The sequence below is a fragment of the Lepisosteus platostomus genome, chromosome 7 (assembly GCF_059453375.1).
Source record: "Lepisosteus platostomus isolate fLepPlt1 chromosome 7, fLepPlt1.hap1, whole genome shotgun sequence".
NCBI classification, from domain to species: Eukaryota; Metazoa; Chordata; class Actinopteri; order Semionotiformes; family Lepisosteidae; genus Lepisosteus; species Lepisosteus platostomus.
This window is the reverse complement of record NC_142617.1, coordinates 46715924-46733074: the sequence shown is the minus strand read 5'-3', so window position 1 is coordinate 46733074 and position 17151 is coordinate 46715924. Positions and strand designations below refer to the sequence as shown.

General features: G+C 39.6%; 1 protein-coding gene across 3 annotated transcripts; it reads right to left on the bottom strand.

Moving 5' to 3' along the window:
- Positions 1 to 30: 30 nt before the first annotated feature.
- usp8 (ubiquitin specific peptidase 8) lies at positions 31 to 15733 on the bottom strand. Of its 3 annotated transcripts, none has more exons than XM_088640781.1 (20): positions 15575 to 15733; positions 14614 to 14798; positions 14020 to 14164; positions 13418 to 13503; positions 13133 to 13274; positions 11893 to 11935; positions 11355 to 11526; positions 10511 to 10673; positions 9758 to 9902; positions 8376 to 8623; positions 7827 to 8270; positions 7393 to 7485; positions 6975 to 7049; positions 6181 to 6443; positions 5653 to 5874; positions 4851 to 5061; positions 3366 to 3602; positions 2318 to 2460; positions 2026 to 2158; positions 31 to 1474 (listed from the first exon to the last, which is right to left on the bottom strand). In XM_088640781.1, exons 2-20 carry the CDS (start codon positions 14715 to 14717, stop codon positions 1316 to 1318), a joined length of 3228 nt encoding a protein of 1075 aa, XP_088496907.1. In that variant the 5' UTR covers positions 14718 to 14798; positions 15575 to 15733; the 3' UTR covers positions 31 to 1315. The 3 variants fall into 3 exon arrangements, with proteins under 3 accessions (XP_088496907.1, XP_088496908.1, XP_088496909.1); XM_088640782.1 differs by lacking the exon at positions 15575 to 15733 and adding an exon at positions 15379 to 15535; XM_088640783.1 differs by lacking the exon at positions 7393 to 7485.
- Positions 15734 to 17151: the final 1418 nt, after the last annotated feature.

The following is a 17151-nucleotide window of genomic DNA, read 5'->3' as shown; positions in this document are numbered from 1 at the left end:
TGACGGAACCCAAAAAAAACAACAGCAGCATTTCATTTTAGATTTAAGCGTTTAATTAGTTGGTATATATATAATTCTATAAAGATTAAAAAAAATCTTCACAGAATACAAAGAAAAGATTTTAACAAAAAAATAGAAACTTAAATGTTGGACACTGTTTATACCTCTGAGAAAACATGAACATGAGCAATTTTGCATTTTGATTTTCCTTCCCTGCAAGGTTTAAGGTTTGCCATGGGTGCGTTCTCTTCTCATAAAGACCTCCCAGGCACCCCCCCCCCCAGCAGCTGAGCTCAGTCAGCAGCCTTGCTGTTCAAATTCATGTGCCCCTCCACCACAGAAGGAGACTGCGCTGGAATGATAATGGTTTACACTGGAGAAATTCAGCGCTCCTGAATGAAACCAGATGATCAATTTAAAAACTAACAAAAATATATATCTGTGAGGTGTGATCCAACTTACTCCTGGGACCAACACTACTGCGAGACAGTACAAAAAATGAAAATAGGAAAATAACCTCTAAGCGGAGCAGATTTAAGATTTTTTTTCCATTAGTGCTGGGGTAATTCTATCATATTATATACTCGGATAAGTACTACAACACAAGTGGTCCCGTATTCAAACTCATTCTCACAAATATTGCAAAAAGCCATTTGAATAACAAAAGTCTGCATTAGATATAGTGAAGAGTAAGCCAAGCAGTATACTTTACAATACTTGCGATATCAAGCATGCAACTCCTTTCATATTCGGAGACTGGCGAATAAGGGAACTTCTCTCATTTTAACAATATGTACACAGGTTTAATGTGCAAGATTTGCAATCACTATGTACATTTGCATTCCTATCTGTTCATTCTATTATATTCACAGTACAGGAAAGCTTAAGGTCAGTAATGTGAAAAAGGCCATCACATTGAAACCAAGAAAGAACAGAATCAGAACGTTTAGGGATTCTAGTCAAACTAGTGTACAACAAAGTGTTAAAGACCAGGTTTTAACAGTTTTCGATGGTGTAATAAAGTGTTTTCGATTGTTCTTACACTGGTCATGAGGCAGAGTACGCTCTTCTTACTACGGTCACTAATATCGATAAAGGAAGTGTGAAAACTCCTTAGTGATCTTTCAACTCCATGGCAGCTATATGAGACAGATGCCCCCTGCAGCTGTAGTCCTCTGATTTGGATGAAAAAACAAGTATCCCTGCCCACTGTGATCTGGATCCCCAGCAAGAGGCTGCTGACCTCTCAGGTCTTCTGTAGAAGCAGCTTGGAAACATGCAGTAATTAATACACAGGCGCCTTAGACTCCTGCAGTTACAGAGATGAGTAGAATAAGATGTAGGCAGCTGAGGACTTGACAGAAGAAGCAGAAAGCTCTGATATATCGTGGTCATCAAACTTGTACCAGCGTTGTTTTAAGCCATTCTTACAGTAGGCAGTATAGTGGCCTCCATCCATACCTCCATAGTGGTTCTGTTTGAAAATACAAGCAAGCACATTATTGGCATTTCTTCTGAGTCACCGCTGTATATTCAACACAGACAGATATCATGTAAACTGGCTTGCCTCTCCCGCACAAAAAAATGAATGGTATAATAAACTCTCATTTCAACCGACAAGGGATGACAAATCTCCTCCCAAAAAATGTCTCATCATGTCCTTACCTGACCTTTAATCTGGCAAGATTGTTCAGAACACACAATACATGATGTGCGAGTTCCAATGTCCCAGTTTTTTTTTATCACAGTAGCACACTATTTTAAGGCATCTCTGCCAACACAAATACTGAACAATAACACAGACTTCCATTCACCAATTTCAACACCCACCCACACATGCAGTCAGGGTACAGTCAAATCACTTCAAAATGAAGTTATATAGCTCATGTTGCTTTCAAAGTGTTTTCTGACATTTTTAAACATTTTAAAAATGGAAATCCAATATTATGAGATTATGAGATTTTTTAAATATAATAATCTTTATTATATAAAAAAAAACAGAAAAGACAGCTTAAGTGTACTTACAGACACTCCATAGAGATTGTATCTTTTTAAATTGTGCTTGGGACCAATGACATACTGGGACAGGTCCAGATTTTCTAGGGGGAAATCCACATATGTCTGCAGTTTCTGCCTCCACCTCCCTTCGTAGGAAAACCTGCAACAGGGAGAACACTAAACATGAAAAACAAATTACATAAATTGCCTTCCTTGATGTGCCTTCCAAGTTTCTACAACACTATGCACAGGTATCAGCAGATCATACAGCTCTAATTATGGCTGGTACAGTAGGTCTCCAGACTTAAGGCCCTCTTACCGTTTCAAATGCACTAATAGAATAGGAGGCAGTTTCCAGATTTCTAACTTCTTGGTTGCATCCCTACGAGTTTTGCAGTTGTTACACTCAACTTTGTTGCTGTCTGTCAACTTTTCCTCTTTAGAAAATGCCTTCAGGCAGTCCTGTTAAGAAATGTTCATGATAAAAACAATCAGAATAAAACTTCAGAAGAGATGCTGAGAGACGTACACATGGAATACAGTACATAGCATACACTCTGTAATGAACAAATGCAGTCGGATCCCATTACAATGAAAAATAATTTTAGAAGTTATTATTAACTAGAAAATTAGTAACATGCCATACTGAATATGTCAACGAAAAGGCTAAGAAATAACATCAAATTAGAAAATTTCATTTAAGGGTAGTTTACTGAAAGGTTGGGTGTAAGGGGTTTTTGGTTTTAAGCCCCCTGGCCTGTGGGCGAGGCAGCCCCTGCAGAGAGAGGAGCTCCACAGGTGGAAACAGGGTGGAGGAGTAAAACTAACGTGAGGAAGAGACGGGGGCTCATGGTAGTATTTATGGCTTTTTGGGGAAGCACCATCATGGAAGATTACAAGTTAGAGAAGCAGAAGTCAATAAAAATGTACCATTATCCTTCCCAAATTTCCAGTAAAACCTTTATTCAAAAAACACTTATTTCGCTTCTTATTACTTAATTTTAAAGAAAATGAACCTTAATGTTTTGCTTCGGACTACAACAGAAATAAAACATAATATCCACAGTAACCTTTTGTAGCTTTGGAGCCTATAGTCTTTAATGCTTAATGTAGAATCACAAATACTGCTTTACCTACTCATGACCCTACTGCCTGGAATCTATCCAATCTTATCAGGTTTATTATTTCTGGCTCTATTTAAATTCTGTACATCCCACACACCCATCCCACCTATGAATGTAGATTTCCAGCCAATTGTTCTGAGCATTCTCTTATGGCCATCTAGCGCAGTTCTTAAAGCCACCACTACCTCCTTCTGACTTGTGCTGTTTGGTTTTTAAAAACCGTTATAGCGGCAGGATTTTTACCTGGAGGGTGCACTTGTTTGAGGATGTTAGTTGCAAAGAAAGGTACATGAAAGTTTCAAAGGTGCGGGATTTTTTGTGGCAAGTCAGACACTGCACGGTAGATTTGAACTGGCCCTGGAACAACGCCACAATGATGGACTCATTGAGCAGCTTGTGTTTGCTCCAGGCCAGCTCTGCTGCTTTGAAGTCATCCAGGTGGTCATTGGTTTCTTCTTTGTACCTCTTTCGGTTGTCAGCCTGGAGAAGATCAAAGGAAACTGGTAGTAACCTGGACAATGCCAGTATCAACTTCACGAGCTATCGCAAGTAGAGAACCCTCTGTGATCTCTTGTCCCTAAAGAAAACTGCACGAATGCCTCTAATGCAAAATACTAAAATCCTCCTTCAGCACCTTGCATCACGTCATTCAAATACATATTGGGCACAGAACTGTTTTTTTTCCTACTTCAGATATTTTAGAAAAGCATAATTGCCAAAATGTTTGCTGAGTGAAACCACAAAAAGAAACTCAGAATTAAAAAAATATCAGGACAAGTTTTGCAAGTGGAAGCTGAACTTCAAAAGGAATCCACAACTTTTAAATACATATGTAACAGTAACATACAGACTTGTGAATTCAAGGTAATCCAAACTTACTCTACCTATATACTAAAACAAAAGGTTTATTTCTTGAGAAAACGTTAATGAACAAGTCTATTATTTTCTACAGGATCTAAACAATGTATTTCTGCCTCTCCATTCTCCTTTACATAGAATTAAGTGTCTGACGAACACAAAGGAGATTTCAAATGGAACAGACAATGTCTGTGATGGAGAGCAGACTGCCACAATGCACCAAAAACACCACACAGGGTAGGTCTGTACCTGAAACAGCACAAATCAGATGTTAAAACACTTTTGCATGTTTTTAGATGATGAATGGTGGGGCCCAGGCTTTAACACAATACAGTGCTTCTGGCTGCAACAATGAGGCATGTTTTAGAGTACACATGCAATATTTCTTGAAACCATAAAACAGGACACACATTAAACACATTCAACACACAACAGGACGTCAGAACCAAAAAAAGGGCATCTTACATTACTTACTCTCTAATTTGCCATCAAAATGAAAACCAAAAAAAGAAAAAGGGAGAAATTGATACCCTATGAAGACAAGAAATTAATCAGTATTTATGATAAAGGAATTCCCTACCTAATTTGTGAATTACATTAGAGTGCTGTATATTAATGTCTGAAAAGTGTATTTCCATTTATTCTCTGCATTTAAGTAACTAAAATTGAAAGCAATTTAATGTCTATAAACTGACTCAAAATTAGTTTTATCAGTCAAAAGTATTAAAAGTATAAAATGTTCCACCACTTCACATTTTCTATGATCCAGCATCTGGAAAACTTTTAAAAAGCTACAATTTAATACATTCCCAGAAAACAAATAATTCTAAGAGACAATCCACACAATCATGTGAAAAAGACAAGTCTTACTTTATTCAGGTCTTCGTGCAGCCCATCCATAAGGAAAAGCAGAAGCTCCTGCGAATCCTGATGATCACAGCTTGTGAACCGGTCATTGATCTTCCCGATGGTGATTTTAAAATCTCGAGGACTTATGCACTTATATAGCCCTGACCACAGAGCCTTCATTATCACTGCAAACTCCTCTGCAACTTCACCTTTGTGCCCCAGAATATTAGACCTGTTAGACAGACAGAACATTCAACTCGTTAAACCACACACTTTAAAGGGGGTCTTAGAGAGCCACTCCCCAGTTTTATAGGTTGCCCTTATATCACCCATTTCTGAATACCTGAAAACTTCATTTCACCACTTTAGCAGGAGATTAGTTCAGCTGAGCTCTCAAGGACCACAGCTGACCATTCTTGACTTGACAAAATTGATCTAATCTCATGCGTTCCAACTCTTTACAAATTGACTCTACACCTGTGAAAAAGGCTCTGCATACAAAACACTGCATTTGAAAACTATTTTTTGTTGTTGAACAGTATTAGCACATACTCTTCTTAGTTTACTTGACCCTTTCCTTCGCTTAAGGAAGAATTTTTTCAAAATGTTCTGGGGAATTAACCAATAAAAGATAAAGAGGGCCAGTATTTATGTCGGCAAAATTGTGCTCTAAAACAATGTCAGATCAAGTCCTTCATTGATCAGGTTTTACATGTCGTGGGAAAACCAACGTGGTGTTGTATCAGCCAGCGCGTTCCTCACAGAGCAGCAACACCAACTCACTGCTGGAAAAAGAGGAGACCAAGAGGGATTCTCATTTCACCTGTTAATATCTTCCAAATAGTAGTTCTTGTTGAAGTAGTCAGTCATGCCGGGAGTGTTGCACAGACACTGCAGGATGGAGTTCATGTAGCAGGTGTTCCCCAGGTTGCGCAGTCCAGTGAGACACATCCCCGGAGCCCCGAACACGGGGTTCATGTTCCGGATCTTGGCCGCAGACGGGCGTGCGATTTCAGCTTTGGTATAAGGGGTGAGACTGAGTGGCCTGAAGGGAAACACAGAACCTGTTACTTCTCAGGACCATCGCCTGAATTTAAGCAGGAGTTTGTTACATTTGTCTCGGCAGGTTTTCTGAATGTGAAGTTCTGGACACCCCAAGTGTGCCTTTAAGTGCACAAATTTCAATTTCAAATTTAGAGGTCACAAAAGAGAAACACAGTAGCAGCACTCAGGCACAAAAATAGCCTTGAAGTGTGCAGAAGAGGTAACTGCTTGTTTTGATGAGCAAGTGACTGGCGGTTACGCATGCCCGTCAGCTCACAGCACCACAAAGCAGGGCCCCACCACGTACTTGGTCTCTCTGTTGATGGCGGGAGTCACAGTCACTTTCTTCTTGCCCTCGTCCTGGATGTCCTGGGTTATGTCAGGTGAGGAATAGGAGCGTTTCAGTTTGGAGTGCTCTCGGTCTGCCTCCGGCAACCGCACCTGCTTCTGCTTGAGGGTGGGGGGCGTGGCAGGAGGTGTCTGTGTCACACTCATCTCAGGGGGGTACAGGTGCACCCTGTTGGTAGGGGAGTGGTAGTAACGGTAGGTACCGGTCACAGTGTCCAAGAACTGGAAAATAAGTAAACAATGTCAGAGGAGTGCTAAAGAAAGAAGCATCTTACAACTGTTGTAACCTTTGCTTCACATTACTAATAACTGTCTTAATAATTGGATTTAGAAACCTAGTACAAAGCCAAGACACCAGGGTTCACACCCTTAAGAACAGTATCCTGGAACTGAGTGCTTGAGCATAACAGCTCCTACAGTGTCTCTGGTCACCATGCTGGAGCAGTAGTCCAGAAGGAAAAATGATTGGACCACCAACACCACTTGCAATAACAACCTGGATTTCCTTGGAGGTCTCCCATCCCAGTACCGACCAGGCTCAGGCTTGCTTATCATTTTTATTTTATAGAATTTCTACAATGTTGTATGCATAACTCCAAACTTATTTTAAATGTTTTTTTTTAACAACAGGATTTTAAATTTTGATGTATTTAGATTTCAGTGTACGTGAAAATCAAAGATTCTCAAATCCACTACATTCTCGAGGGCAAACATTTAGCGTAATTGGTCCGTTTTCTGAGTTTTGGTCATCACCTTCATCCAGCCGTCTGGCAGCCCAGGCACTGTCCTTCCCATCTCCTCGCTTCGAGCTCGGGTCAGGGGCTCACGCTGCAATAGCAAAGCACAATATCAGAGCTGGCTGGAAAGAGGCTTCAGTCGAGCTGACTGTAATGGGCTTGGAAACCTTCACAAACAGTCATATAGTAAATACATGCACAGATAATAACAGTAATTTACGTCACTTCAGTCCAGCAATGAGTGATGAAAGCAAAAAAAAAAAAGTCTCCAAAATATTGAAACCTTCCTAAGATGCGCCTGTATTTTTCACTCCCCATTATTCTACAACACCTTCTAGAAGATGACATTTCAAACCGAATGGAACATCTTCTTCAGAAACTAAAACAACTGTGAAAAACGTTATGCTCAGCACAGCTTAGAACTTTTGTTATACCTTCGGTTTTTCAATGTCTTCTTCTGTGTTATCTTTTACAATCCTTGCTTTTTGGATTCCATTCTCTAGTGGATTATTAGGCTGTATAGGAACCTGAATTGAGACAAGAAAAGGCTGAAATCACATCTTTTTTTACTTAAATGAAAATCTTCATCTAACCTGCCATCGGTATGAAGGGGGTCAATTAAGTTTAAAGTATGTAAAGTATCCCAATTACACCGATGTTAAAAAATGTCATCCCTGTCAATTAATGCTCTCCCAGCTGCGAAAGAATTGCACAAGTCTTTTTCTAAGCTGCACATGGTGATGAAGCCTGTTGAAGACATTTTAGTCTTTGATAATTTAATTGGAAAGGCCACACAGAAGCAGATCTTTATTTTTCAGTAAGAAGTATAAGGAGCTATTGAAGGTGCTGGCAGCACAGAAACACCCACCTTGGTGTCACCGACAGGGCGGTGATCGGGAGAAGACTCACGAGACACTGTCTTCGCCTTTGCATCAGGGGCGTGATCCCTCTTCTTCTCCTGCTCCTCCTTCGGTTTCTTCTCCCGCTCCTCCTGTTTGGCCTCGTCTTGTCTCCTTTCCAGCTCCTCCTTGAGTCGGCGCTCCTTCTCTTCCTTCTCCCTCCTCTCTCTCTCCTCCCGCTCGCGCCGCTCTTTCTCCTCCTTCAGCCTCTCCTCTTCCTCCTCGGCCAGCCTCTCTCGTGCTTGCTGCTCCTTCTCTCTCTTGGCTTTGTCGCCGAGATCGAGCGCCGGCTTTATCGAGCGGTCAGGAACGAAGGGCCCATTCTGGACTGGCTGCTGGTCCCTCACTGGGGAGTCATTGTTTGCTTGGGCGCCATCAAGCACTTTGGTGGAAGGTTTTTTAGTGCGGTCAAACTGGAAAGAGGAGATGATAAAGGTTTAGTTTTGCAGGATTGGTTCAGACGCACAAAAGCAAATTCAAAACCCATTTCCAATGGATGGGGAAAGGAGTGGGCGAACCTGCGGAATGGGTTTTGCTGGAGCTGCAGGATGGCTCCCAGACACCTGTCCTAGTCCGGCCGCAGAGACAGGAGAGGCCGCAGGCTCTGGCACCAACTGCACTGCGGGAGCCTCCTGCTCTTCAGCCCCCTCCTTTTGCAGCTCCTCATCAGCAGAGCTCTTCCCATTCACCTCGACAGGAGGCTCCGGTTCCGGCTCTGGGGGGGCAGGGGGCTTGGGCTCTTCTAAAGATGGGTAGCTGAAGGTCACTGTTATCAAAACAGAAAGGTCCACCTTTTAATTTAATTTCCTCCAAAGATTACAAAATATAATTTTAAATAAATTGACCAAGGTCTTCTCAGTTCTTCCCTTCTGCTGCACTCAATTTCAGTCTATATGACGCACTAAAGTAAATCAGGCAGGGACCATGCTGGGTCTCAGCTATTTAAGAGAAATTGCTACTAATATTTTACCAGCTGCTCCCTACTGTACATAGAAAACCCTCATAATGAGAACCATCAATGTTAGTGCTCATTATGAACACTATCAATGGGACTGCAGTTTTAAGTTCCTGGAAGTTAACATAACAGAGGACTTAACCTGGACCCACCACACCAACATCGTGGTCAAAACAGCACGGCAGTGCCTATTCTTATAACATTAGTAACATATCCAGGCCAGCTTCTACAGGGGCACTATTGAGAGTATCCTGACTGGTTGCATCACTGCCTGGTATTTGAACTGCTCCACCCGGGATCGCAAAGTACTGCAGAGAGTGGTGAAGTCAGCGCAGCTCATTACCAGCTGTGAGCTACCAAACATCCAGGTTATCTACTCAGCTAGATGTCTTAAGAAGGCCAGGTCCATTCTCAAGGACCCCAGTCATAAACTGCATTCGGTCAAAGTCCAACAGATTACGAACTACCTCCAAGGCAATAAGACTGCTAAATAGCCACCCTGCAGTTTCTTCAGCAAATCAACTGTAATGGCTACATGGACATACAGTTTTCATTGTATATGGCATACTGCACTACTTGGACATAATGTATTGCATACACCTTGGACACATAGCAGCCCTATTTATATTTTTTTAACTTTTGCCTGAGTTTATTTTATTCAATTTCTATTGCACTATTATCTATCATTATGTAACCTTATTTTGTAAATTTAATTTTGTGAATTTTATCCCCGCCCCCCCCCCGGTGAGCTCATAGAAAAGACATTTCATTGCCAGCAACTACGGTTGCACGCTGTACTGTTGTGCATTTGTTAAATAAACTTTTACTGATTGATTCCAAGCAAGTGGATCCCTTTTTCATCTAAACTTAGTGTAAGCTTCACTGAGGTCCAGCACAAAAAGTGCAGTTATATGAAAAACAGAGGCCGCCAGTACATGTACATACATAAATTCGGGAGCGTTTCGGTCCTCTCCTGCCTTGGTACTTTGACTTTGGCATTGGATGTGTACATCGGGTAGAACAGCAGCCAGTTTTCGTAGCCTCCCTCTAACACCAAGGGCTCACTCCGGAGGATGGTTGTGCTGTCCCACTGAGGAGCAAAATACGTTTTTTAACCTGCAAGTCAAAGGATCTCACAGTCCTGAAACACTATACTAGCAGCCACACACAAATGTAACAAACTGAGATGACTTGTAAAAAGTAAAAAACATGTTTAGTTGTTAAGGTATAGTTACAGGTACACAGAAACAGGTAAAGGTTTATTTCATGCTGAAAGGAAAAAAAAAGAGACATGATGTTTTGACTTTTGGTGTCACCTGAAGAAGGCTCTAAAGCTGAAATGTTGTGTCCATTTTCTTTTCAGCATGAAATAAACCTTTATTTGTCCCTTTGCAGCTTACGTATGCTGATGCAGCCCACTACTTGGAACTTACAGCTAGACATGCACTTATTTTGTCCTTAATTTACAACATATTCCTTTTTTCAGTCAGAATGAAAATAACCATCATCCCAGTGATGTAAGAGCTATGCAGTCACTACAAAGAAGCCCAACAGGCAGTACTGACTGATATGTGACACTGATAAGCACTGGTCTGAAAATGTAGGTGGATAGAGCAAGACCCAACACTGAGCAGGAAGGACAGCGACAGCCACAAGCACCGCTGAACCCAGAAGAATGCCAGGCAGCCAAGACCTCACCTTAAACAGTGCATCTTTGAGGCTCTGCAGTGTTGTTCCCAGCTTTAGGTCCTTCACAGAGCTGAACCAGTCCAGCAGGACAATGTAGTCCACAAAACCTCTCTTCTTCCACTGTGCTTTGGACTCCTCAGGCAACTTCGGCTCAATCTGACTGGCAGTTATTCTGAGCAAACAAAAATGCAGACTAAGAGACCAGCTTTGGGGTGCAAATACTTTTTTACTGAATATCTTGTGGGTGAGCATTTTAAACATGCATGACAACCTGTGAGTTAACAGTAAAGTCCAAACTCAAACCTACAGGCTCATCAGAGTTTACCCCAGTTATAAAGAGTATGCGACTCCCCACCAGAAGACATGCTAATCCCACGCAGAGCAATTGAGATGAAGTACTTTGCTCAGGCTGTAGCAGGGACTTGAACCTACAACTATAACCACTAATGTACACGCTGCCCACACCCATAAACAAGTACAAAACAGGAAATAAAACTACAAAACATTAGAATAGCACTTAAAACTATTTTTATAATACACGTTTGCTCCTAGCAATATATAATACATATCACTACTTTAAAGAAAGGATTAATGTGATGTGTGATGCTATTGTCCAGTGATAAACATAAAAACCTTGTTTTCAGAAAACAGCTCCCCTTCCAAATCTGAAACTGATGCACTCATAAAGTCTTTATTTTATGTCATTGAAAGCACACAAAGGGTTAACTAAGGCCAAATGTAGCTAGGTATTTTACAAAACTGGCTGCTGGTCTTTAACCTACAGCCCATCACAATTAGGCAAGATCTTTAATTCAAAAGTAATTATCAGGACCTGGGGTTCATATTGTCTTACCCTGGTTTGATTGCCTCTTCAGGAACACTGATACAGCCCTGTTCAGGCACTTGAATCCGTGACTCCTGGTAATCCTGAAGGCTCCTGGCATCCATGACAATGACACTCATGCTCTGATCCTTCAACATTTGGAAGAGCTTCTCAGCTGTGATGCCCCCAGGGGGTGCAGCAGCTACGGTGTGAGAAAACCTAGTTTAGCAAGACATCCAACTTTTCGACCCCATAGGGGGCGACACCAAAATTGCAGTCTACCTCTGAAGCACACTAAGCACACAAAGTACTGGCACACTGAAAAGGGAACTGGGTTTTTTTCTAAAACACTCAGAGTTGCATAGAAATAAAAGTAAAAGTATCAAAAAAACTTATTAGTACAAACTCCTGGACAATAAAAGACAATGAGAAATTCAAGAAATATTATACGTCTTACAAATAAATATTGATTTATTTTAACTTCTGATTTCAAACATGAATCAGTCAAAACTTTCTTATGTTATAAAGGACTTTTTTCTGCTGTATAAACTGCAGCCATAGTTCTCACCTTTTGAAGTCTCACTTTGCCCATCCTTCTGATTCCCTTTAATCTAGAATGATTACAGCAGAAAGCACTTTAAATGAATGTGATACTTGAGATTATTTTTTCACACTAGGGTTGGATGATATGACAATACATTAGATACAGTTATGATATTTTTCTTCATAAACTTAAAAGTGGAGGGGAAAACTATCATAAAATGATGGTGACATCCGTTTTCTAATAAAAACTCTGCTTAATATATTAGTCTTATGTTGCTCTAGCTCTGTAGAGCTGGAATACTGAAAGCCACTGTCACATTAATGGACATTTCATTAGGATATTTTTTATATATTGCCCTACCCTGAATAAATGTCTTAAAAAAAGACATGTCACAAGCTCTGGCCACACTCTGCGCCACACACCCAGTGAAAATGTCACAAGTACAAATCAAATAAACTGGGATTGGAATAAAATGATAATGATGCAAAATAAAAATACAAAACATAGCACAACAGATCAAGCAAAATATATGAAACATGAATGCATTACATTACTAATAATATGCCAAACCTGAAAAAAGCAGTTTTGACCTCAGAATGCCCTTTGTTCAAATACAACATGATCATGCAAGACAACTGTTTTACAAAAGGACTATTGATTAAAGTCTAGCATACCTTTGCTTTGTCTTGACAGATTATTGCTAGTATTGAAGACCATGTGTGTATGACACGTTCTGGAGCAGATAGCAGGTAATTAAGCTTGTAACAAAGCAAAAACTTTGTTCCTAAACACTAACTCACTGCTTTTTTCTTTTCAATTTATCTGACTTTTCCCACTTCTTAAAATGTAATCTATAACATTCTGATGGCCTAACTCCTTAAATGAAAATCAAGAGGCTGACAATTACTGTTTTATCTTATGTAACTGGGAGAAACTTTCCTAGGGGCTGATGTGTATGAACAATGTTATACAAACAGTCCGCTTTCACATTACTGTAAAATATTTTACTTGCAAAAAAACGACCAGAATATTTAGCATCAGGAAAAAGTGACAAACACAGATTGCTTCGGGGAAAGGCTGCTACTTTGTTACTGTAATCAAATAGCTCCTTGTTCCTGATGGCTGGATGGATGAATGAATGAATGAAAAGAGTTTTGTTTTTATGCAGTTTCTCTAATGAAGCCATTCTTCCACCTTGCATAAAACAATAGTATTTTAAAGGGATAGCAATCCAATTTAAATTTCAAGAGATTACACACATCACCTTGGATTTTTCTTTCTTGGACTCTGCTGTCTCTTTCAAAGAGCTCTTCCTGGATTCCTTTTCAGATTTCTCCTCCTTCCTTTTCTTTTCCTCCTGCCTTTCCCTTTCTTCGAGTCTTTTGCGCACCTCAGCCTCTTCATACCTGTTCCCGGATATGAAGTCTCAAATGAACACCGTGATCTCTTAGCAGAACTAATGTGATGTTAATCAGTGTTAAGATCCACTACACACAGAAGATGCAGTAAAAAGGCAGCAAACTTTTCAGGGTTCCTTTCAAAGACTGACCTGAGCTTAAGGCTGTCCGATAGCTTCTCAGCTTCTTCTATGGCTTTTTTAAAGTTTGATGGCCCAAGTATAGACAGAAAAAACTCCTTGAGAAATAAAGAAATAAACCACACAAGATTCATTGACAAATTCAAGGGCATAGCAAAAAGAAATCATTACCGTTCTATGGCAGCAATATTGTAAAATAACTTATTCTTAGTACATTTAACATGCTAAAGCATGTCTATCACTCCACTTCAACAGTTAAAACTATAATATATCTGGCCTCATGCATAAGAAAACAAACATTAAAAATACTTAATTACTACCTAGAGCATTTATCCTTGGACAAAAACCACAGTTTGAGGCAGGTAGGAATTAAAAAGCTGTTATCAACCTGGCAAGATGACTTGCTGTGAAAAATCATTCCAAAACTACACACTGTAATTCTACACGAATGCATGAGCACTATTTTTAACAAAACTGTTTTATAGGAGCTAACTCAAATAAGCAGTGAAAAGGATTCTTTGGCTAATGAAATAGTTAATCATGACATAAGCTTTCAACCTATTGTTTTGCTAGTGTTTATGGGGCTATGGTGTTGAAACAAAATCCTCTTGTACCTGTTGTTGCTTGAAATCAGGCCTTTTTTTAATGAGATCATACACAGTCAGGTACTTCATGTACAGAACGTATGCCCTCTCCTCATCTCTGTCCAAGCGACACTCTTCTGCAGCTTTAAAGATCTTACAGGCACTCTGAACATAACTGAAGCGCAAAAAAAAAAAAGAGATTCAAATAGTTTTAGAGTTGAGTTTTAGAACAGTCTAGAATCTAACATTTTTCTTTAACTTTCAAACACACGCATTTAATGCATAAAAACAATGTTAATATTTTAAAGGAAGAGGCATATATTATCAATAGTGCTTATTAGAATTAGTTTATTCTATGGTACTGGATACCTTTAAATACTATCCAACCAAGGTGTTCATTAACACACGAAAGTCTTGACGTAACAGTGAAACTTGACACTTGATTACTTCGTTTTTCTCATGTGATGCTCAAAGCAAAACGTTTTAGAAACCTCTAAGATATAAGACAGGAACAGCAAAAGCAAAACATCTTACTGCTGGGAGAGAACTGTCAGGTATGGCACTGACTGGCACAGGTTTTGCACAGGTTGCTGTGTGACAGGTCGTAGCACGCTAATCAAATACCTTCTGGTGCTGCATTTGTCTGGCTTGACCTCCGCCTTCTTGTTCAGTTCACCTAAAGACGTGGACAGGTACAGCTCTTTCGCCCCTGCGGACACAGTCGGCATCTTCGCGAGCAGGGTATGGCGGATACAAGCTCGTATACAATGCACTGCCCAAACGCGTGTACTAGTTCATGGCTGGTTTCTCTGTTAAAAGGAATACCAAAACAAAGATATCTGCAATTATCCCACAGATCCGTAAATATGCCATTTCCCCTCACTTCTTTGTAAGTTGGCAAGTATTTCTAAGCACTTATCTATCATCGCTTTCACATTATGTCCTTAAGCGATATAAATGCACGACTTGAATAATATCCCCATATTATGATGTACATTTTGGGTTTCCATGAATATGAATTGATGCAGCACTTGGCAGCGGTGCAAAGTTAATTTGCATTTTGTTAATAAATGGCTGTTAAATAGGAATAAATACAGCGAAGAAAAATCTAATAACTTGAGCTATCTAGGCCTATCTCAGATAAAGGATTTTAGAGACCGGACAGTCGCCAGCGTTTGTACTGGGAAGTCCCTGACTAAGGACGATCTCATTTCCTCTATAATCCTGCTGCCTGCAGCCAAAGTAGGCAGTCCTCAACTACAGCAGACTAAACCAGGAAAAATCATCTGAGAACGAAACAGAAAACAACCAATTTACGTTTTGTAATAACAAAAGAACTATTGTTAAATGCCATAAACATTCAACATTGACAATACCCAGATAACCTACAGAACAGACGATACTGGGCCTTAAACCTTCACGTCTGTGCTAGGTACTATTATTATCTTCATCACCGACGACTAAAAAACATTCCCGTCGGCGACACGGCGCTTTATAGTTATAGAAAACTCAACAGCACACGCTTCTGGCAAACGCTGCTTTGAAGCCCGAGTTCGTAACAATAGAAAAAAAACGTGTTTCTCACCACTTCCGAAGTTGGTAGTCTGTTTTTTTTTTCTTCGGAGCAGCTGATTCCCGGAACAAACTCCTGACAGTCGCTGTCACTCACTCCGCAACCTGATGACGTCACGGCAGCAGGCGGGATTTCAAAACGCACAAGCTTTATTAACACTCGTAAGTGCAGCGCGCCGGGAGTCCGGGAGTGGTTGTCTTAGTGTGATCGTTTTTTCCCCACCCTATATTTCCATGTTCTCACTATATACTTTTACGGGTGTTTAAGAACATACAGTTTAAAGACACCCCATACAATCTGTATTAGAAAATTTCCATAGTACTTTTATTAATCACAGTGATAACTGTCGTATTGAATTATAAAATTCAGGACGTCATTCTCATGTAACATTCTAGCAAGCGGGGTTTTATAAACTTAATTTGGTATATTCAGATTTGTAATGTTCTCTGCCAACATATAATTAAGAGTCTTTTCTGTTCACATTTCTGTTTTGGATGCTGTATCTTCTTTGTATTAATTGATAATAAAACTAGGAAAAAAAGACCGCTTTTATAATTCAACATTCAAGAATTACACATTTATTTTCAATTTAAGATCTTTACAACGTAGAAAAAACATTAATCAAATTAAAATCTCCACCTAGTGTTCTCTCAGCTTTTTATCATCGGATACTTTTATAGTAATACTGTTATATTTCTGCAAGAACTTCTTGAGAGCTTATGTTTTGGTGATAAATGTAAATGCGACACCATGATTCGAGTAAGAAAATTGTTTATACTCGACATAAATTAACTGCTTATTCTTAAATTTGAAATAAAATTATATAATTATGGCACCTATTATATTATTAACAAATTTATTAAGGGATAGAGATTGATTGCATTTATTTTGAAATGATTCTAGCAAAAGGTAATAAGGATTTACAGAGAATTAAAATACGAGACTGTGAATGATTTTCTTTATTTGATTAACATTACAAAATCTCCACCTCCAAAAACATTAAAATATCAAGTGTTTTATATAACCATGTACTGTACCACATTAAAAAACACTGAAGAACTTGGATTTCATCATTGATAAAAGCCGACTTAAAAGCACTGGAAAGGATGAGTTGTTTTAAAATAAGTCAATTGAGGCCACTGAACAGCTACAATTCACCGTTTACTTTACCATATCTCCGATACAAATCGGATGGCTAAAATCCTGAATCAAATTCTCAACAGCTACATAGTAATTTTCTAATCAGGCTGTGTGAAGTGTTTCTGAATTACAATCATATATGGAAAAGCATCACACCCTGGAAAAAGGCTGAAGTAAAACAGCACTTAACGGATGTGCAGACCCGCTTCCAATATTTTTATCATCGGTAAATATAAAAATGTAGCTTGATTTTGTTTTAATGGGGTTCGGTCCTTAAGCATAAACTACCGCACAACCCTATTGTCACCCCGAGGCGGAAAAACTACAGTGTAACTTTTCCTGACCATAAGACTCTTTTCAGAGAATCCTTCCCCGTAAAGACGTTTAACAAAATATTACAAGCAGGGGGGGCAGCAGATCCTGACAAAGTGACTATGTTACACACTGCT

What these genes read in the sequence shown, in the direction of transcription:
- usp8 (XM_088640781.1), bottom strand. Translation starts at nt 14,717, where the DNA reads ATGCCGACTGTGTCCGCAGGGGCGAAAGAGCTGTACCTGTCCACGTCT. An exon ending in GCCCTGTCGGTGACACCAAG is followed by an intron (nt 7,486 to 7,826) that starts GTGGGTGTTTCT and finishes GTCTCAATTCAG; the next exon opens with GTTCCTATACAGCCTAATAA. An exon ending in CTATTAGTGCATTTGAAACG is followed by an intron (nt 2,159 to 2,317) that starts GTAAGAGGGCCT and finishes TCCCTGTTGCAG; the next exon opens with GTTTTCCTACGAAGGGAGGT.